General features: G+C 44.4%; 1 protein-coding gene across 5 annotated transcripts in view; it reads left to right on the top strand.

Annotated features, from left to right (window-relative positions):
• Window positions 1–22168, top strand: part of GLS (glutaminase) — a 746320-nt gene that overhangs the window by 61030 nt on the left and 663122 nt on the right. For all 5 annotated transcript variants that reach the window (XR_013218256.1, XM_077275591.1, XM_077275592.1 and 2 more), the window contains exon 2: window positions 9712–9808. Coding sequence is in view for 4 of the 5 variants with exons in the window: in XM_077275591.1 (XP_077131706.1) it covers window positions 9712–9808 (97 nt within the window). In the remaining variant the exon portion in view is untranslated. The remainder of the gene's footprint in view (window positions 1–9711; window positions 9809–22168) is intronic.

Raw genomic sequence — 22168 nt, forward strand, 5'->3', positions numbered from 1 at the left:
TCTGTGGACCAAAATGTGGAAAAATTATAGCTCTCAAAATGTGGTAACGCAAAAAAATATTTTTTGAAATTTAAAGCGTCTTTTAGTGTGTGACTGCTGCCAGTCATAAAAATCCACTAAAAAACCTGCTATAAAAGTAAATCAAACCCCCTTATTTAGGGAAAAATAAAAAAATTTAAAAGTATTTCTATTTTCCTGTTAGGGCTAGGGTTAGGGCTAGGGTTAGGGCTAGGGTTGGGGCTAGGGTTAGGTTTTGGATTACATTTACGGTTGGGATTAGGGTTAGGGGTGTGTCAGGGGTGTGGTTAGGGTTATGGTTGGGATTAGGGTTAGGGGTGTGCTTGGGTTAGGGTTTCAGTTAGAATTGGGGGTTTCCACTGTTTTGGCACATCAGGGCTCTCCAAACGCAACATGGCGTCCGATCTCAATTTCAGCCAATTCTGCATTGAAAAAGTAAAACCGTGCTCCTTCCCTTCCGAGCTCTCCCGTGCGCCCAAACAGGGGTTTACCCCAACATATGGTATATATGGGGTATCAGCGTACTCAGGAAAAATTTGACAACAACTTCTGGGGTCCAATTTCTCTTGTTACCCTTGGGAAAATAAAAATTTGGGGGGCTAAAGAAAACATTTTTGTAGGACAAAAATGATTTTTTATTTTCACGGCTCTGCGTTATATACTGTAGTGAAATACTTGGGGGTTCAAAGTTCTCACAACACATCTAGATAAGTTCCTTGGGGGGTCTAGGTTCCAATATGTGGTCACTTGTGGGGGGTTTCTACTGTTTAGGTACATCAGGAGCTCTGCAAATGCAACGTCACACCTGCAGACCAATCCATCGAAGTCTGCATTCCAAATGGTGCTCCTTCCCTTCCGAGCTCTGCCATGCACCCAAACGGTGGTTCCCCCCACATATGGGGTATCAGCGAACTCGGGACAAATTGGACAACAACTTTTGGGGACCAATTTATCCTTTTACCCTTGGGAAAATACAAAACTGGATGTTAAAGATAATTTTTGTGGGAAAAAAATGATTTTTTTATTTTCACGACTCTGCGTTATTAACTGTAGTGAAACACTTGGGGGTTCAAAGTTCTCACAACACATCTAGATAAGTTCCTTGGGAGTCTAGTTTCTAATATGGGGTCACGTGTGGGGCTTTCTACTGTTTAGGTACATCAGGGGCTCTGCAAATTTAGCGTGATGCCTGCAGACCAATCCATCTAAGTCTGCATTCCAAATGGCGCTCTTTCCCTTCCGAGCCCTGCGATGCGCCCAAACGGTGGTTACCCCCCACATATGGTGTATCAGCGTACTCAGGACAAATTGCACAACAACTTTTGGGGTCCAATTTATCCTGTTACCCTTGGGAAAATACAAAACTGGGGGCTAAAAATAATTTTTGTGGGAAAAAAAATAATTTTTATTTTCACGGCTCTGCGTCAAACTGTAGTGAAACACTTGGGGGTTCAAAGCTCTCACAACACATCTAGTTAAGATCCTTAGGGGTCTACTTTCCAAAATGGTGTGCAATTTTGCATTGAAAAGCCAAACGGCGCTCCTTCTTTTCCAAGCTCTGCCATGCACCCAAACAGTGGTTTACTCCCACATATCGGGTATCAGTGTACTCAGGACAAATTGCGCAACAACTTTTGGGGTACAATTTCTTCTGGTACCCTTGGGAAAATAAAAAAATTGGGGGCGAAAAGTTCATTTTTGTGACATAATATATTTTATTTTTACGGCTCAACATTATAAATTTCTATGAAGCACTTGGTGGGTCAAAATGCTCACCACACATCTAGATAAGTTCCTTAGGGGTGTACTTTCCAAAATGGTGTCACTTGTGAGGGGTTTCAATGTTTAGGCCCATCAGGGGCTCCCCAACACAACATGGTGTCAAATCTCAATTCCAGCCAATTTTGCATTGAAAAGTCAAATGGCGCTCCTTCCTTTCCGAGCTCTGCCATTCGCCCAGTGGTATACCCCCACATATGGGTTTCTGGGTACTCAGGACAAATTGTACAACAACTTTTGGGGTCCATTTTCTCCTGTTACCCTTGGTAAAATAAAACAAATTGGAGCTGAAGTAAATTTTTTGTGGAAAAATGTTCATTTTTTTTTTAAAAACATTCAAAAAATTCCTGTGAAGCACCAGAAGGGTTAATAAACTTATTGAATGTGGTTTTGAGCACCTTTAGGGGTGCAGTTTTTAGAATGGTGTCACACTTGGTTATTTTCTATCATATAGACCCCTCAAAATGACTTCAAATGTGATGTGGTCCTTTTTCAAATGTAATTATTAACAATTTTTAAAACATTAATATTGCATTTGTAATATACTAAAATGCATCTACCATATGAAAGTAAAGGTACCTTCACACTAACCGACTTTGCAACAATAACAATAGCGATCCGTGACGTTGCAGCGTCCTGGATAGCGATATCATTGTGTTTGACACGCAGCAGCGATCAGGATCCTGCTGTGATATCGCTGGTCGTTGCTGAAAGTTCAGAACTTTATTTGGTCGTCAGATCGGCGTGTATCGTCGTGTTTGACAGCCAAAGCAACGATGCCAGCGATGTTTTACAGTGGTAACCAGGGTAAATATCGGGTTACTAAGCGCAGGGCCGCGCTTAGTAACCCGATGTTTACCCTGGTTACATTGTAAAAGTAAAAAAAACTAACAGTACATACTCACCTTCTGCTGTCTGTCACACGTCCCTCGCCGTCTCCTTCCCGCACTGACTGTGATTGCCAGCCGTAAAGTACAGCACAGCGGTGACTTCATCGCTGTGCTGTGCTTTTACTTTACGGCCGGCACTCAGTCAGTGCGGGAATCAGACGGCGAGGGACGTGTGACAGACAGCAGAAGGTGAGTATGTACTGTTTGGTTTTTTTACGTTTACAATGGTAAACAGGGTAAACATCGGGTTACTAAGCGCGGCCCTGTGCTTAGTAACCCGATGTTTACCCTGGTTACCCGGGGACCTCGGCATCGTTGGTTGCTGGAGAGCTGTCTGTGTGACAGCTCCCCAGCGACCACACAACGACTTACCAACGATCACGGCCAGGTCGTATCGCTGGTCGTGATTGTTAGTAAACCGTTTATTGTGAAGGTACCTTAAGACTAGAGAAGGGAGGAGAGGGGAAAGGGAAAACTGGGAGAGAGGAGGGTATAAGGGAATAGTAACAAAAAAACCCCCAAAAAAACAGATAAGCAATAATCTTGTTTTTTGGGCCGCTGACCTGGGTAGGCCAGAAAATTGCCCTAAAAGAACATATAACTTTTTTAATTTAAATATTTGTCTTAATTGCATCGTCAACTGCGCCCACATATACTGAATAGATTATTGATTTTTTTAATCCAATGTTCCACTTCCACTTTCTTTCGTATTTTTGTAAGCATCCATTCACTATAGCAAATTTAAGATCTAAAGAGTTGTGTAGATTCAGATTGTCCACAACGTCAGGGAAACTCGGAGTCTCTGAGCTTTTCCACATAGCTGCAATTTTATTTTTAATCAACAACAAAGATATGAATTATTACAAATCTCGTTGAATAATGACATTTTTCGGTGTCCACTGAGAGGAGAGCCATCTGGGGAGTAAGGACAAAGTCCTCATTGAGCAGATTGCCTATGTATTCGGATACCTGCTTCCACAGGTTTGTTAATTTTGGGCATGACCAAAATATGTGAAGAAAATTTCCCCTGTTTCCACAACCCCTCCAACACAATGGCGAAGAGCTTCCACCGAAGTGAGAGATCCTATCTGGAGTAAGATACCATCTTGTAAGAATCTTGTAGTATGTCTCATGATGTTGTAGGGAGATATTAGAGGCATAAGTGTTTTTTAGTGCTTCCTCTCACTGATCCTCATCTATATGTAGGCCTAATGTTTTCCCCCATTTTTTCATATATTTATTCTTTTTAAATGTACAGTCTTTGTTGAAATTGCTGTAAAGGAACTTAGTACTCCAAAAAATTTTATGCTCATGGTTTTTGAGCAGTAAATATATTAATTCGGATTTGGGGGTAGGTTTAGATATGAAGATCTGGAGGAATTCTTTGATTATGTAGTACTGAGTAAATTCTGAGGGTGGAATATCAAATTTTTGCTTAATTTCTGAGAAACTTAGTATTTTGTTGATTACCAGAAGGTCTCCTAATTTTTTTAAGGTACCTTCACACGAAGCGACGCTGCAGCGATAGCGACAACGATGCCGATCGCTGCAGCGTCGCTGTTTGATCGCTGGAGAGCTGTCACACAGACCGCTCTCCAGCGACCAACGATGCCGAGGTCCCCGGGTAACCAGGGTAAACATCGGGTTGCTAAGCGCAGGGCCGCGCTTAGTAACCCGATGTTTACCCTGGTTACCAGCGTAAAAGTAAAAAAAACAAACAGTACATACTCACCTGCGCGTCCCCCAGCGTCTGCTTCCTGACACTGACTGAGCTCCGGCCCTAACAGCACAGCGGTGACGTCACCGCTGTGCTTTCACTTTCACTTTAGGGTCGGCGCTCAGTAAGTGTCAGGAAGCAGACGCTGGGGGACGCGCAGGTGAGCATGTACTGTTTGTTTTTTTTTACTTTTACGCTGGTAACCAGGGTAAACATCGGGTTACTAAGCGCGGCCCTGCGCTTGGTAACCCGATGTTTACCCTGGTTACCAGTGTAAAACATCGCTGGTATCGTTGCTTTTGCTTTCAAACACAACGATACACAGCGATCGGACGACCAAATAAAGTTCTGGACTTTATTCAGCGACCAGCGACATCATAGCAGGATCCTGATCGCTGCTGCGTGTCAAACGAAACGATATCGCTAGCGAGGACGCTGCAACGTCACGGATCACTAGCGATGTCGTTTCGTGTGAAGGTACCTTTACTCCTTTCTGTTCCCACAATGATGAAAATTGTTGCCCGAACAAAGATGCTATTAAAGAAATTGGTAGAATTTCCCCAATTGTTGATTTGTTTTTCTTTCCAGGAATTTTAGCTAATTTATCCCATGCTTGGAGAATAGTTGAGACAATCGGATGACTATGTTTGTACTTGTTTAGGGTAGGTTTAAGGAGGAGATTTCCCTAAGAGTCCGAATTGTGTAAAGACAGCTCCATTTCAAGCCATACCTGTTTTTCTTTGTTTTTTAACCATCCCTGGCTATGTTTTTATTAAGTTTGTATTATAGTAAGCCGATATATTCGGGAGACCCAACCCCCCATTAATTTTGCTTTTATAAAGGATGTCCCTAGAAATTCTGGGCTTTTTCCCATTCCAGACAAGACAGAATTCTTTTCTGAGAATTTTTGAAAAATTCTGAAGGAAATTTCAAAGGCAAGGCTCTAAAGATGTGCAGAATTTTTGGAAGAATCATTGTTTTAACTGCCAATACCCTACCCATCAATGATAGCCCCACCTTGCCCCACAGTTGAAAATCTTTATGAATTACCGAAAGAATGTTCTCCCCACTAGTTTTGGATAGCTCACTAACCCTTTTTGTAAATGTGATTCCTAGGTATGAAATCTGTTCCTCCTCCCAGGTAAATTCTACTGTTTGTTTTATTAGGTTAACGGTTTCTTCCTGTAAATTAAATTGGAGAATTTTTGATTTAGTGATATTTATTTTAAATAGAGAGATTTTTGAAAATTCCTCAAGTATTCCCAGGAGATTTTTGATGGAATGGTTGGGGTCTGTGAGGGTTAGTAACATATCATCTGCAAAAAGGGATATTTTATACTGATTATTACCGATGTCCACCCCTTGAATATTTTTTATTTATGCGAATAATTTCTGCCAAGGGTTCAATTGCTATGGCGAACAGAAGGGGGGATAGTGGGCAGCCCTGTCTAGTTCCATTGCTTATTGGGAAGGATTTTGATAAATTATTATTAATATATATTTTTGCACTGGGTACCGAGTAAAGCGCAAATACTGACGTCAGCCATCTCTCATCAAAACCAAATTTCTCCATCACCATTCTGAGGTACTTCCAATTTATCCGATCAAACGCCTTTTCGGCGTTAAGCGCCAACAGGACAGATGGGATACTATTGGCGTTGATTTTGCTGAGGAAGTTGATTAATCTTCTAGTGGCATCAGAGGTCTGCCTCCCCTCAATGAACCCCGACTGGTCATGTTTTATCATTTTTGGTAGAATCCTTTTTACCCTTTTGGCCAATATTTTCGAGTAAACTTTAACATCAGTGTTTATAAGTGAAATTGGCCTATAGTTTTTAATTTCCTCCATGTTGCTCTGTGGTTTTGGTATCATTATCAAAGTTGCTTCCAGCATTTCTTTGGGAAAAATCCTAGAGATTGAAGCAATATTAAATATATTAGTCATATAGGGGGCCAATAGTTCTGAAAAAATCCTATAATATTCGTTGACTAACCCATCTGGTCCTGGAGATTTTTGTAGGTTAAGGGAATTTATTGTTTCTGTCACCTCGGAAACGGTGATGTTCGCTGTCAAGTCATTTAAATCCGAGGATTCCACTGTTGAGAGGTGTAATTTACTGAGAAATGACTGAATTTCCTTCGGATCTGGGCTGGGTGTTAAGGGATCAACCTTTAAGTTATACAATTTGCGATAAAATTTAGCGAATTCCTCCGCTATGCTTGTAGGATGGTGGATCATGTCTCCCGAATTATTTTTTATTTTATTAATTCTTTTGTTTATCCTGTCCCTTTTAAGGTTAGCCAACATATATTTCGTTGGTTTATTAGCCTCGTAATAATTCCTAAATTTAGATGCCTTTATGACTTTTTCATAATCTTCCATGATGGCTTTATTCAACAATTGTCTCAAAGCTAGGATGTCTTTTCGCTTTGTGCGTCATTGTTTGGGGTATTAAGACTATTTTCTTATTCTCGAATTTTTTTCTGAATACTCTTAATGTTTTCTCTTTTTTTTGCGTTGTGTCTGGCAGAGATCTGTATTAATTTTCCCCTAATTACTGCTTTGTGGGCGTTCCAAATCATAAACGGGTCAGTTTCACAGTTTACATTTTCCTTGAAATAATTTTGCAATGAGGTTTTTATTTCCTCTCTGTATTCTGGATGAGGGAGCGCCTGAACAGCGCAGTGCGCATGCCCAGGAATGCCAGCCCCGCACTGTGCATAATGAATAACACAGTGCGGGGCTGGCATTCCTGGGCATGCGCACTGCGCTGTTCAGGCGCTCCCTCATCTCGGACGCTCTCCCATCTCTGACGCTCCCCCGCCTTCCGGCATTGTTATTTGCGCCTGCCCCAGGCAGGCACGCACAGCGCAGGCGCCGGATTTAAGAAGCAACAACGCGAAGGGGGCGGCAACCATCGCCCCTGAAGAGAAGAGTGACGGCAGTTGGAAGATTGATAGAGGCCGATTCGGACCTGCCTCCAGGTACAATATCTGGTCTTTGTGGCCAATTTTTAAAACGCTTTATTGAGGTAATAACTTAATCAAAAACTAAAAGAGCCACCTTGTTAGACTGCAGCATTACTGCTGCACAAGGTGGCTCTTTTAGTTTATAACGGCTGGAGGGGGTGACAGTGGCCCTTTAAGTATTTTGTTTTAAGTATTATGTGACATATCTCTGTGATTTAAGGGCATAAAAATTCAAAGTTGGAAAATTGCGAAATTTTTACCAAATTTCCGTTTTTTTTTCACAAATAAACGCAGGTAATATCAAAGAAATTTTACCACTATCATGAAGTACAATATGTCTCAAGAAAACAATGTCAGAATCACCGGGATCCGTTGAAGCGTTCCAGAGTTATAACCTCATAAAGGGACAGTGGTCATAATTGTAAAAATTGGCTCGGTCATTAACGTGCAAACCACCCTCAGGGCTTAAGGGGTTAAGGTAGTGAATATTCACTCCACATCTATGGGAGTGGAAAGAGGTGAATATTCATTACCTTAATGAGCGGGGGACACGTGATCGCTTGGCCGGAAGAGCTGCTGGCACAGAACGAGATGCAGCAAGGGTGCACAGGGAAGATAAGTAGGATGTGTGCTGGAAGCCTGCGGCTGTAACTGTGCTATAAGAGAAATGAATATTCACGGTCAGTGCAGTGAATTTTCATTTTCTCTTTAGTAGCAGGCACAGGCTTTAGCCACAGCCGCCAACTCCTGCTTCCTGTGACCCGCTTCTCCGTCGCTCCCCCTCTCCCGGCTTCTTCTGGGACAGTGACTCGTGTATAAGCAGAGGGGGCATTTTCGGCACAAAAAATGTGCTGAAAAACTTTGCTTATACACGAGTATATACTGTATGTGGTCTATGCAGTCATGCAGTCCTTTGTGATCTCGGTTTCTTTTATATTGGAAAAAAACATTAGTCCTAGGTGTTAAGAGGCTCCGCGAAAATGGAAGCTCTTAGGAAGCAGGTTCACTACGACTTGCAGAACAGAAGGGTCACAGCAGCAAGCGGTTTGTAGATTCCCCTGTATGTTGGGCCCTTACTAATTGTGGGGAGTCAGACATAATGTAGTATGCAAGGAAGCTGAATTAATGTAAAAAATGGAGGCTTTGTGACTTTTCTGTTTCAATGATAGGAATGTATATAAAGACACAATTCATCAGCACACCACAATTAACGAATACATGTACTCCACTATAGCTAAACTGCAGGTACTTGGTTACCATTTTTTTTTCTTTTAGGTTGAATGCTAGGAATGATCTCCGAACATTTGTAAAAAGGGGATTTGATTGGTTGTGTAGAAATTCATGAACTGTTGTATTGTAACATTTCAGATTCATTCTAAAATTTGCTTTTCTTTTCAAGTTTTGAAGGCTATGTTACTTTCCAACATTTTCTCAGCTGCCTGCAAAGTTTGCACAGTACTAAAAATATGAATGTATGTGTTGTAGCATGGCTAAAGGGTGTCTAATCGACGGGAGATATGTGTCACATAGCTTCTTCCTGTAGTGAGCGGTCACCGTTACCGCTCATTACAATAATGAATTTACGGCTCCACCCCTATGGGAGGTGGAGCAGCATATTCATTACTTTAATGAGCGTTACCATGTGACTGCTCAGTACAGGAAGAAGATGGGGCGCCGGGGAAGCAGGGACCTGCAGGGACCGCGCCAGGAGCAGGTGAGTATAATTAGCCCCCCGCTCCCCCTCCCCTGCCGACCCCTGGGTATGGCTCGAGTATAAGCCCGAGAGGGGGACTTTCAGCCTCAAAAAAATGGGTGGAAAATCTTGGCTTATACGCGAGTATATACGGCAAACATCTTTCAGTAGATGAAATTGAAATTGGAAGTATAGAAAGTAAAGCTGCATCAGGCATGATATAGAAGGATGTACTGAAGAGCATATTAAAGATGTCATTTATGGCTCTCCATAACTTGGTAATTCCCAGATAAACCTGACAAATAGGCATCATGATACCCTCAGCTTTCTCACACCTCCAGTGTTTGGGGCTTTCAGAAACCTGTGATGGATAGGGTCAGGGGTCCTCTACCTCCTAAATATAAGTACTTTGCTTCCTGAATGTGGCAGAAAATAGAAAGTTTGTGTGAGTGTGTGAATAATTGCTGAATTCCATTCAAGAGTGGATAACGTTGTTTAGTTATCTTTACCATGTCAGCAGGAATGGGGCTGGATTATCCAGCAATGTGTATAGCAATGATATACTATGGGATCCCACAGGTTGCTCCAGGAGAAAATATATAGGAATTTAAACATTTTTCTTAAAACTCTTTTTTGTTTTGCAGAAAAACTAAACAAGGACTTCTACCAAGTTTGGAGGATTTGCTTTTCTATACAATTGGTGAAGGACAAGAAAAAATACCAGTTCATAAATTTATCACTGTAAGTTACTATTTATATTTAAATTATTATTCATTTTGGGGAGTGGCCTAGCGGGCGATGTGAACGGACGTGCAGCAGAGCTCTCCCGCTTCATTATCCCTGTATTAACCCCTTAGAGGCGCCACCGAACGCCAATTACACTCTCAGGAGTGCACAGAGTCCTGGGGAGCGGAGGGGAGCGAGGTGCGACCCGAAGGAACGGAGTCTTATGTGAGGATGACGCGCAGGAGACAGAAGGAGCCGGCAGCGGCGGGAAGCTCACAGGCCCAAGATGGCGCCGAGGCTGCAGAGAAGGCGGCGAGGGCAAGCGATCGCTAAGTTGGAGCGATTTGTCAGGTCAGAGGAGGCTGTAAATCTGCAGTCAGAGGCTGGAAGTGTGAAGTCTGGAGCAGCTGGTGCCCCCGGAGAACAGCAGGAAGGAGGGGCTCAGCTACAGTGCAGTGGGCCAGACCAGGGATCTCCTAACATAGCCGCAGGAGCTGTTCTGTCTGCTTAGTCTGACATGCCTGAAACGGAGGAACCGACTCTGAAGGACATATTTTCAGTGGTGATGTACTGTAAGTCAGCCCTGGGGGCACTAAACCTCCGAGTGGATGAATTAAAGGGAGAGATGGTCGCTCTAAACTCTGCTATGCGTAAAGTTGAAAAGAGAGTGGAAGTGGTGGAAGAAAGGGTTGGGAGTGCAGAAGATCAGATTGGTGAATTGTTAAACAGGGAAAAAAAGTATATTCAACGTATAGCTGATCTGAGGTTTAAGACTGACGACCTTGAAAACCGATCCCGCAGGAACAACCTAAGGATTGTGGGGGTCCCAGAAAAGGCGGAAGGGAGCAACCCCACGGCTTATATTGAGGCATGGCTAAAAAACGCTGTGGGTGGAGATGGCCTCACTAAGATCTTTGCCGTTGAAAGAGCGCATCGTGCGCCCGCCAGACCCCTCCCCCCCGGCTCGGCCCCGAGAGTTATCTTGGCTAAAATTCTTTACTATCAGGACCGAGACATTTTGTTGAGGAAAGCCAGGAATGGTGATGAGCTGATCATTGATGGTAATCGGGTCTCCCTTAATCCGGATTACTCTGCGGCAGTCCAAAAGCTTCGGATGAAGTTTGGAGAGGTCAAGAGGAGGTTGCGAGACTTAGATGTCTGCTATTCAATGATTTACCCAGCTAAATTAAGGGTGGTGGCTCTGGATCGGGTGCATTTTTTTCAAAACCCAGAGGAGGCATCACAATGGCTGGATCTCAATACTAAACATGTCAGAGCGGGGCAGACCCGTTGAAACTGATTTAAGTGCTACTGAGACAATTGTTAACCCTTTACTGTTAGGTTTGGTTTGATAGTTAACTGGTACTTATGCTGTGACTTTATGGTATATTGATATCATCAGGTTGTGTTCGGCGGCGCAGCGGAATTTGCATTTTGGCTATGGTGGGCGGGGTAGCTGAAGGAACGCTGAGTTTGTATCGTTAGGCTGTGAAACAGCGTTCCCAGATCTCAAATCGAGAGGGAGAGTTGATTTTGATATTCTAAGAGTAAAAAGGAATTGGTTGGGCTTAAGAGAGGGGAGAGATAGAGTTATTTCAGTTGGGAATTGGGGGAGGAGGGGGGGCAGTTGGGGCTGAGACCTTAGGGAGCTTGAACTCATTCATTGTTTCTATAAGTTACAATGGGTGGGGAGGTTAAAATCCTAAGTTGGAATATTAGGGGCCTTGCAAATGCTACTAAACGAACAGCAATTTTCCAATATGTACTGAAACCGAGGCCTTCAGTGATATGTCTGCAGGAAACTCACCTAGTGAAGGAAAAGGTTGCTATTATACAGAAGAGATGGGTGAGAAAGGCGTATCACTCAACGTTCTCAAATTATGCCAGAGGTGTGTCCATTTTGATACACGTTAGTGTTCCTTTTGAAGAGATTGAAGTAACCACCGATAAAGACGGCCAATTTGTGTTTTTAGTATGCAAGATATTTAATAGGTTAATTTGCATTGTGTCAATTTATATTCCTCCACCATATTCCAAGAAAAAGATACAGGAGATTCTGGAAGTTACGGGTAGGTGGGATGAGGTGCCCCTTCTTATAGTGGGGGATGTGAACAATATATCTAATGATCACCGGGACAAGGGTAGACATGCGGAGTTGAGAAGTGAAGGGAACTCTACTCCCTTTGAAAATTATCTAAGAGAAATAGGATGGATAGATTTGTGGTGGGTGCGTAATCCTAGGACATATGCCTACTCATGTTATTCGACAACATACGGATCTTTATCTCGCATTGATGTGGCTTTGGGAAACGGGGGGGGTGAATAATCTAATACATGAGGTGGAGTATAGGCCTAGAGTAATATCAGACCATAGCCCAGTACTGGTCTCGGTGCAAATGGCAGGGAGGAGTGGTCTGGCGGGGTTGGGATGGAAATTTCACCCCTCCTGGCTACAGTATTTGGATATGGAACAGGTGGGAACTGAACTCGGGGAGTTTTTCAGGATTAATGAAGGGAGTGCGGGGAATCTTGTAGTGTGGGACACCATGAAGGCGTACCTGAGAGGAATTTTATTCTGGGACATCTCGAGACATAAAACTAAGTCTAAAGTTCAAGACAATGCAGTGATGGAGGAGCTGAGGGTGGTGGAAGAGGCACTGGCCTCTCAGAATACAAGAGAAGCGCAACTTCGTATGAGGGCGGCTCAGGTAGCGGTCGATAAACTTCATATGCGTAGGGCAAATAGGTTGAGAGCCTTTCAAAAGGAAACATTCTATTCGGAGGGAGAGAAGGTGGGACACTTGCTCTCGGTGGTGGTTTCTGCGCAGCGGGATTCTTCACATGTATGCTCCATAAGAACAGAGGAAGGTAAAGCGGTTACTCGGGGGGGGAAATTTTAGAAGTTTTTCGGAGATTTTATAGTAAATTATATTCCTCTAGGGTGGAAAAAAGTCCTGAGGAAATGAATAGATATCTGAAAGAGGTTGACTTACCCAGACTAGGTAGAGAGGAAAGGGAGTGGATGGATAAACCGCTTGGGGAGGAAGAATTGAAGGCGGCTTTGGCGGATATGGCGGGTGGGAAGGCTCCGGGGACGGACGGTATCCCAGTAGAGGTTTATAAAATTCTTAATGCAGAGTTAATGCCAAATTGGAGCGAGTGTTCTCTGAGTCGTTGGAGAGGGGAGTGCTGCCCCCATCAATGAGAGAGGCCATTGTGGTGGTTATTCCTAAAGCTGAGAAAGACCCTCAGCAGCTGGAGTCATATAGACCAATTTCACTTCTAACGGCTGACATAAAGATTTTGGCGAAGGCCCTGGCGAACAGGCTGTCCCAAGTGATTGATAAATTGATTCACCCAGACCAGTCTGGCTTTATGCCCAATAAATCCACGGCAATTAACTTGAGAAGGCTATTTTTAAATATGCAAACTCCTGCAGACAATGCCGGAAAAAGAGTTGTGGTGTCTTTAGATGCCCACAAGGCCTTTGATTGTGTGGAGTGGAGTTACTTGTGGTCGGTACTGGATCGCCTGGGGTTTGGTTCAAAATTCATCGCCTGGGTTAAGTTGTTGTACTCGTACCCAACGGCAAAAATTAGAGTTAATAATAAATTGTCAGAGAGTTTCCCGCTGTTTAGGGGTACCAGACAGGGGTGTCCGCTGTCCCCGTTGCTCTTCGCTCTGGCCGTGGAGCCGTTAGCGGTTAAAATAAGAGGTGCTCAGGAGGTTAGAGGTTACATCTATGGTAGGAGGGAAGACAAAATTGCATTATATGCTGACGATATTTTGTTGTTCCTGGAGGATTCTGAGAGGTCCCTGTGCAATGCGGTTGCTTTGATTGAGGAGTTTGGTTGGTTTTCGGGACTCACAATAAACTGGGATAAGTCTTGTATGTTGTTGATTGAGGAGGACAGTATGGGCAGTGGAGAGAGGGCGATAACCACAAAATTAAAGATTGTTCAAAAATTCAAATATTTGGGTATTCAGATTGCTCTTCCTCTGACTACCTTTGAGGAACTGAATTTAAGTCCGTTAATGCAGAAAATTCGTACCAAGATTACGGCGTGGAACAAACTACATTTATCTGTGGTTGGTAGGGTGAACCTCTTAAAGATGATTGTAATGCCACAGTTGTTGTACGTGTTACATAATTCTCCCATTTGGATTACACAAAGCAGATTCCGTAAGATTAGGTCTTTGTTTAGGGAATTAATATGGGGAGGAAAGAGTCCTAGGTTTAAACAGGAGTTAAGGTACCGTCACATTAAGCGACGGTTCAGCGATATAGACAACGATGCCGATCGCTGCAGCGTCGCTGTTTCGTCGTTGTGTGGTTGCTGGAGAGCTGTCACACAGACAGCTCTCCAGCGACCAACGATGCCTAAGTCCCCGGGTAACCAGGGTAAACATCTGGTTACTAAGCGCAGGGCCGCGCTTAGTAACCCGATGTTTACCCTGGTTACCAGTGTAAATGTAAAAAAACCAAACACTACATACTTACATTCCGGTGTCTGTCGCGTCCCCCGGCGTCCGCTTCCCTGCACTGTGTAAGCGCCGGCCGTAAAGCAGAGCGGTGAAGTCACCGCTGTGCTCTGCTTTACGGCCGGCCGGCGCTGACACAGTGCAGGGAAGCGGACGCCGGGGGACGCGACAGACACCGGAATGTAAGTATGTAGTGTTTTTTTTTTGTTTTTTTTGTTTTTTTTTTTTACATTTACAATGGTAACCAGGGTAAACGTCGGGTTACTAAGCGCGGCCCTGCGCTTAGTAACCCGATGTTTACCCTGTTTACCCTCACACACGCCGACTTGGCGATGTCAGCGGGTGAGCCAGCGACGAAATAAGGTGCTGGCCTTCTAGCTCCGACCAACGATGTCACAGCAGGATCCTGATCGCTGCTGCGTGTCAAACACAACAATATCGCTATCCAGGACGCTGCAACTTCACGGATCGCTATCGTTATCGTTGTTAAGTTGTTCAGTGTGAAGGTACCTTTACTTCAGAGGGCCAAAACAGAGGGGGGTCTTCGACTTCCTAATCCATGGCTATACTTCTTAGCGGAACAGTGTCAACATCTTAAAGGATGGGGGGAGGAGGCAAGGAGTGTGCAAATACCTAATAGCTTGAGGTTCTTACTACAGGCGGACGTTTTGAGTGATAGTTTGGAGGGAGGACAATTCAAAAAAATGGGTTCACAGGGGTGCACTATTAGATTAATTCACAGAGTATGGGAAAGAGTTAAACTCATTAGGGGAGTGAGTGGGCTCGCCAGATTCTCGCCTATTTGGGATAACATATATCTACTGGAATTTAGGCAGAGGGAGGGTTTTCACTTTTGGTCTGCAGCAGGTATTAAACGGCTGGTGCAGCTGATAAGTCAGGGCAGACTTAAAACATTTGAGGAGTTGCAGGAAGAATTTCAGTTGCCACGGTCTGAATTGTTCCAGTATAATCGTATCTCTCATGCTTATCAGTCACAGAATAAAAGGGGAGCCATAGTGGTACAGATTGATCTCATGCTCGACTATATCCTTAAGAATAGCTGCACGAAGGGGGCGATTTCAGAAATATATGGGTTTCTGCTTTTTTCTTTCCTGGAAAAACATCCCATCCGAGCTAAAGGGAAATGGGAAGCTGAATTGGGAATGATTGATAATGATAGATGGGAGTCGGTCCTAGAATATGTGCCCAAGATATCAATGAGTGAACCTGGCAGGCTATCAGTTATTTGTAATCCATAGGGCCTATAGAACCCCTAACAGGTTGTTCAAGGCTTGGCTTAGGCAAAACTCGGAATGCCCTCGGTGCTCACAATCCTAAGCGGGGATATTGCATATGATGTGGCAGTGCCCTAGACTGTCCTCCTTCTGGATAGTTGTCTTAAATCGTATTGAACTGGTGTATGGATGTTCTGTCCCTAGGAATCCACTGACTTGCCTATTGGGATATGTGGAGGAAATGGTTATGGACAACATGTTTAAAATAGTTATTGCACGATTGTTATTCATTGCTAGCAAATTGATCGCCAAATTTTGGATTAGAGAGGAACCTCCAACAAGGAGAGACTTAAGCAAACGGAGCATATGCTTACATTGGAGAAAAGTATCTACACCAAAAGGAATAAGCTGGACATCTTCCACAAGCTGTGGCAACCGTGGATGGACTTGAATTAGGATGATAAATGAGAATATAGGGAGCCTATTATTCAATGGAAATATAACGGACGTTTATTCAAATGCTTGTATGATGATGGGAATTGGGATGGCTCTGGCTGAGGGCTCTGGCTGAGGTCTCTGGGGGTTGGGCGGGGTGGGGGGGGCTCTGGGTCGGGGGTAAAAAGTTATCTGTAAATGTTTAATGTAACATTGTCATGAGAAATATTCTGATTGTTTGTTCTTTGCGGATAATAAAAATTATCTGATTAAAAAAAAAAAAAAAAATATTATTCATTTTTATAGCGCCATTTATTCCATGGTGCTTTACGTGTGAAAAAAGGGGCATACATAGACAAGTACAAGTACAGAAGGAAAGAGGACCCTGCCCGCGGGGGCTCACAGTTTACAGGAGATGGGTGAGGATACACTAGGAGAGGGTAGAGCTGGTTGTGCAGCTGTTCAGTAGACTGAGGATCACTGCATGTTGTAGGCTTGTCAGAAGAGGTGGGTCTTCAGGTTCCTTTTGAAAGTTTCCGTGGTAGGCGAGAGTCTGATGTGTTGTGGTAGGGAGTTCCAAAGTGTGGGGGAAACACGAGAGAAGTCTTGTATGCGGTTATGGGAAGAAGACATAAGAGGGGAGTAGAGAAGGAGTTCTTGAGAGGATCGAAGGTTGCTTGTGTGTAAGTACCGGGAGACCATGTCACAGATGTATGGAGGAGAACGGTAGTGACTAGCTTTGTATGTCATAGTTAGGGTTTTGAACTAGAGCCTCTGGAAAATAGGAAGCCAGTGAAGGGCTTGGGAGAGGAGAGGCTGGGGAATAATGGGGAGACAGGTGAACTAGTCGGGCAGCAGAGTTTAGGATAGATTGGAGCATTGCAAGAGTGCAAGAGGGGAGGCCAGAGAGTAGGAGGTTGCAATAGTCAAGGAGGGAGATGATGAGGGCGTGCAGGAGCGTTTTTGCAGTTTGTTGGTCAAGGAATGTACGGATCCGGGAAATGTTTTTGAGTTTGAGTCGGCAGGAGGAGGCAAGGGCTTGCATATGTGGCTTGAAAGAGAGGGCAGAGTCGAGGATCACCCCAAGGCACCGAGCATGTGGGACTGGGCAAAGTGAGCAGCCATTGACATTGATCGATAGGTCTGGTGGAGGGGTAGAGTGAGATGGGGGAAAGATGCTGAATTCTGTTTTGTCCATGTTCAGTTTTAGAAAGCGAGTAGAAAAGATGAAGTAGCTGACAGACATTGCAGGATTTTGGTCAGTAAGGAGGTGATGTCAGGGCCAAATAGGTAGATCTGTGTGTCATCAGAGATGAGATTCTATGAGCTGTCCCAGTCCAAAGGTGTAGATGGAGAAGAGCAGGGGTCCTAGAACTGCGCCTTGGGGAACACCGACAGACAGGGGGCGAGGTGAGGAGGTGGTGTGGGAGATGGAGACACTGAATGTCTGGTCTGTTAGATATGACGAGATCCAGGATAGGGCCAAATCTGTGATGCCAAGAGATGACAGAATCTGTATCAAGAGGGAATGGTCCACTGTGTTAAAGGCAGAAGACAGGTCGAGGAGGAGGAGGACAGAGTAGTGGCGCTTGATCTTGGCGGTTAGTAGGTCATTGGTGACTTTAGTTAGGGCAGTTTCAGTTGAGTGATGTGGTCGGAAGCCAGATTGTAATCAGTCAAAGAGGGAGTAGGAGGAGAGGTGGGCAGACAGTTCATGATGGACATGTTGTTCCTGTAGTTTTGAGGCATAAGGCTAGGTTCACATTGCGTTAACAGCAGCCCGTTCAACACATGCGTTAACGGGCTGCTGTTAACGCAAGTGCCGACTTGACATTGCGCTAGCGCAGATAGAGCTAGCAGATGCTCTATCTGCGCTAGCAGTGACGGACCCGGAAACGCTGCAGCCCGCGTCCCAGGGTCCTTTACTGAATGACGGCACATCGCTAGCGCACGTTCATTGTGGGCATGCGCTAGCGATGTGTCCGACATTGTACTTAATGGCTGCGTTAACGGGCTGCGTTACACCGCGTAGTCCGTCTAACGGATGCCTCTAGCGCAATGTGAACCCAGCCTAAGGGAGAAGTGAATTTGGGCGATAGCTAGACACAGAGGATAGGTCGAGGGAGGGCTTTTTGGGTGGGTGTGATTAAGGCATGTTTGAATGATGAGGGGAAGACACCATTTGTACGTGAAAGGTTGAAGAGATGTGTTAGGGTTGGGATGAAGATAGTGGCGAGGTTAGGGATGAGGTGGGACGGGAGCCTGTCAATCGTGCAAGTGGTGAGATGTGATCTTGACAGCAGGGTGAATAGCTGATCTTTTGTCATGGTGGACAAGCTAGTTTTGAATGAACAGAGCTGAAGAGTTAAGAGGAGGGGCATTGGGGGCTGCGGGCCAAAGCTTTCTTTGAGTGTATCGATCTTCTGCTTAAAGAGGCAAAGTTTTCATCTACACTGTGTTCCAAATTATTATGCAAATTACATTTTTATCAGATTTTCCTAAATGGTCGGTGCAAATGACAGTCAGTCTAATAAAAGTCATTACCCGTTAGATTATACATCGAATTTTATTGAAGAAACCTCCCAATGATAACAGTATAATCTCCAAAATGAATAAAAACTCAAAATGCACTGTTCCAAATTATTATGCACAGTAGAATTTCTAAACATTTGATATGTTTTAAAGAACTGAAAATGCTCATTTGTGGAATTTGCAGCATTAGGAGGTCACATTCACTGAACAAAAAAGCTATTTAACGCCAAAACATCCCAACAGGCCAAGTTACATGTTAATATAGGACCCCTTCTTTGATGTCACCTTCACAATTCTTGCATCCATTGAACTTGTGAGTTTTTGGAGAGTTTCTGCTTGTATTTCTTTGCATGAAGTTGGAATAGCCTCCCAGAGCTGCTGTTTGGATGTGAACTGCCTCCCACACTCATAGATCTTTTGCTTGATGATCCTCTAAAGGTTCTCTATAGGGTTGAGGTCAGGGGAAGATGGTGGCCACACCATGAGTTTATCTCCTTTTATGCCCATAGCAGCCAATGACTCAGAGGTATTCTTTGCAGCATGAGATGGGGCATTGTCATGCATGAAGATGGTTTTGCTCCTGAAGGCACATTTCTGCTTTTTAGACCATAGAGGAAAGTTGTCAGTCAGAAACTCTATATACTTTGCAGAGGTCATTTTCACACCTTCAGGAACCTTAAAGGGTCTTACCAGCTGTTTCCCATGATTCTGGCCCAAAACATGACTCCTCCACCTCCTCGCTGACGTTGCAGCCTTGTTGGGACATGGTGGCCATCCACCAACCATCCACTATTCCATCCATCTGGACCATCCAGGGTTGCTCAACACTTATCAGTAAACAAGACTGTTTGGAAATTATTCTTCATGTATGTGTGGGCCCAATACAACTATTTCTGCTTGTGAACACTGTTTAAGGGTGGCCGAATAGTAGGGTTATGCACCACAGCAAGCCTTTGAAGGAGCCTACACCTTGAGGTTCGAGGGACTCCAGAGGCACCAGCAGCTTCAAATATCTGTTTGCTGCTTTGTAATGGCTTTTTAGCAGCTGTTCTCTTAATCCGATGAACTTGCCTGGCAGAAATCTTCCTCATTATGCCTTTATCAGCACAAACACATTTGTGCTCAGATACAGCCACAAATCTCTTAACAGTACGATGATCACGCTTATGTTTTTGGAAAATTTCTAATGTTTTCATCCCTTCACCAAGGCATTGCACTATTTGATGCTTTTCAGCAGCAGAGAGATCCTTTTTCTTTCCCATGTAACTTGAAAACTGACCTGCTTAATAATGTGGAACATCATTTTTAAGTAGTTTTCCTTTAATTAGAAGCACCTGGAAAACCAATTATCACATGTGTTTAAGATTGATTTCAGTGATCCACTGAGCCCTGAGACACAATACCATCCACGAGTTTATTTGAAAAACAAAACAATTAAATCTTTACGACACTTAAATCCAATTTGCATAATAATTTGGAACACAGTGTAGCTAGTATGCTAATTCAAACAATGGTATTGTTTGCTTAAATAACTTACAAATCCAAATTTTGAAGGGGTTTTCCCACAAACAAAAGTACATTTTAATTAATAGATTTTGGAATAATACCATATATACTCGAGTATAAGCCGACCCGAGTATAAGCAGAGGCACCTAATTTTGCCACGGGAAACTGGGTAAGCTTATTGACTCTAGTATAAGCAGGGTATGCATTGTCCCCTCATCCCTGTCCTGGTATGTGTGGTTCCCCCCATCCTGTACTGGTATGCATGGCTCCCCCGTCCTGTCCTGGTATGCATGGCTCCCCCGTCCTGTCCTAGTATGCATGGCTCCCCCCCGTCCTGTCCTAGTATGCATGGCTCCCCCCCGCCCTGTCCTAGTATGCATGGCTCCCCCCGCCCTGTCCTAGTATGCATGGCTCCCCCCCGCCCTGTCCTAGTATGCATGGCTCCCCCCGCCCTGTCCTGGTATGCATGACTTCCATATCCTGTCCTGGTATGCATGACTTCCATATCCTGTCCTGGTATGCATGGCTCCCCCGTCCTGTCCTGGTATGCATGGCTCCTTATTCCCTATCCTTGTATGAATGGTTCATATTAAAAAAAAAAATCCTACTCGCCTTCCACTCGCCCTCCCAGCATCTCATTGGTCTCGGTGCCGGGCTGTCACATGGCCCCGCTCATTAAGGTAATGAATATGCACACCTCTCCACTCCCATAGGCGTGGAGGGAATATTCATTACCTTAATGAGCAGGGCCACGTAACCGCTCGGTACAGGAAGAGCTGCTGGCGCCGGGACCAACGAGATGCTGCAAGGGCGTGCAGGAAGGTGAGTAGGATGTCTTCTGAAAGCCAGCGGTTGCGGGTGTCACTGCGCGCTATAAGAGAAATTAATATTGATTTCTCTTTAGCAACAGCACAGGCTTTAGCCGCAGGCTCCGGCTCCTGCCTGTCATCTGCCGCTCCCCCTCCTCCGCCGGCTTTCTGGGACAATTGACTTGTACAGTGGGGCAAAAAAGTATTTAGCCAGTCAGCAATAGTGCAAGTTCCACCACTTAAAAAGATGAGAGGCGTCTGTAATTTACATCATAGGTAGACCTCAACTATGGGAGACAAACTGAGAAAAAAAAATCCATAAAATCACATTGTCTGTTTTTTTATCATTGTATTTGCATATTCTGGTGGAAAATAAGTATTTGGTCAGGAACAAAATTTCATCTCAATACTTTGTAATATATCCTTTGTTGGCAATGACAGAGGTCAAACGTTTTCTGTAAGTCTTCACAAGGTTGCCACACACTGTTGTTGGTATGTTGGCCCATTCCTCCATGCAGATCTCCTCTAGAGCAGTGATGTTTTTGGCTTTTCGCTTGGCAACACGGACTTTCAACTCCCTCCAAAGGTTTTCTATAGGGTTGAGATCTGGAGACTGGCTAGGCCACTCCAGGACCTTGAAATGCTTCTTACGAAGCCACTCCTTCGTTGCCCTGGCGGTGTGCTTTGGATCATTGTCATGTTGAAAGACCCAGCCACGTTTCATCTTCAATGCCCTTGCTGATAGAAGGAGGTTTGCACTCAAAATCTCACGATACATGGCCCCATTCATTCTTTCATGTACCCGGATCAGTCGTCCTGGCCCCCTTTGCAGAGAAACAGCCCCAAAGCATGATGTTTCCACCACCATGCTTTACAGTAGGTATGGTGTTTGATGGATGCAACTCAGTATTCTTTTTCCTCCAAACACGACAAGTTGTGTTTCTACCAAACAGTTCCAGTTTGGTTTTATCAGACCATAGGACATTCTCCCAAAACTCCTCTGGATCATCCAAATGCTCTCTAGCAAACTTCAGACGGGCCCGGACATGTACTGGCTTAAGCAGTGGGACACGTCTGGCACTGCAGGATCTGAGTCCATGGTGGCGTAGTGTGTTACTTATGGTAGGCCTTGTTACATTGGTCCCAGCTCTCTGCAGTTCATTCACTAGGTCCCCCCGCATGGTTCTGGGATTTTTGCTCACCGTTCTTGTGATCATTCTGACCCCACGGGGTGGGATTTTGCATGGAGCCCCAGATCGAGGGAGATTATCAGTGGTCTTGAATGTCTTCCATTTTCTAATTATTGCTCCCACTGTTGATTTCTTCACTCCAAGCTGGTTGGCTATTGCAGATTCAGTCTTCCCAGCCTGGTGCAG

The sequence above is a fragment of the Ranitomeya variabilis genome, chromosome 7, assembly GCF_051348905.1.
Source record: "Ranitomeya variabilis isolate aRanVar5 chromosome 7, aRanVar5.hap1, whole genome shotgun sequence".
Lineage (NCBI taxonomy): Eukaryota > Metazoa > Chordata > Amphibia > Anura > Dendrobatidae > Ranitomeya > Ranitomeya variabilis.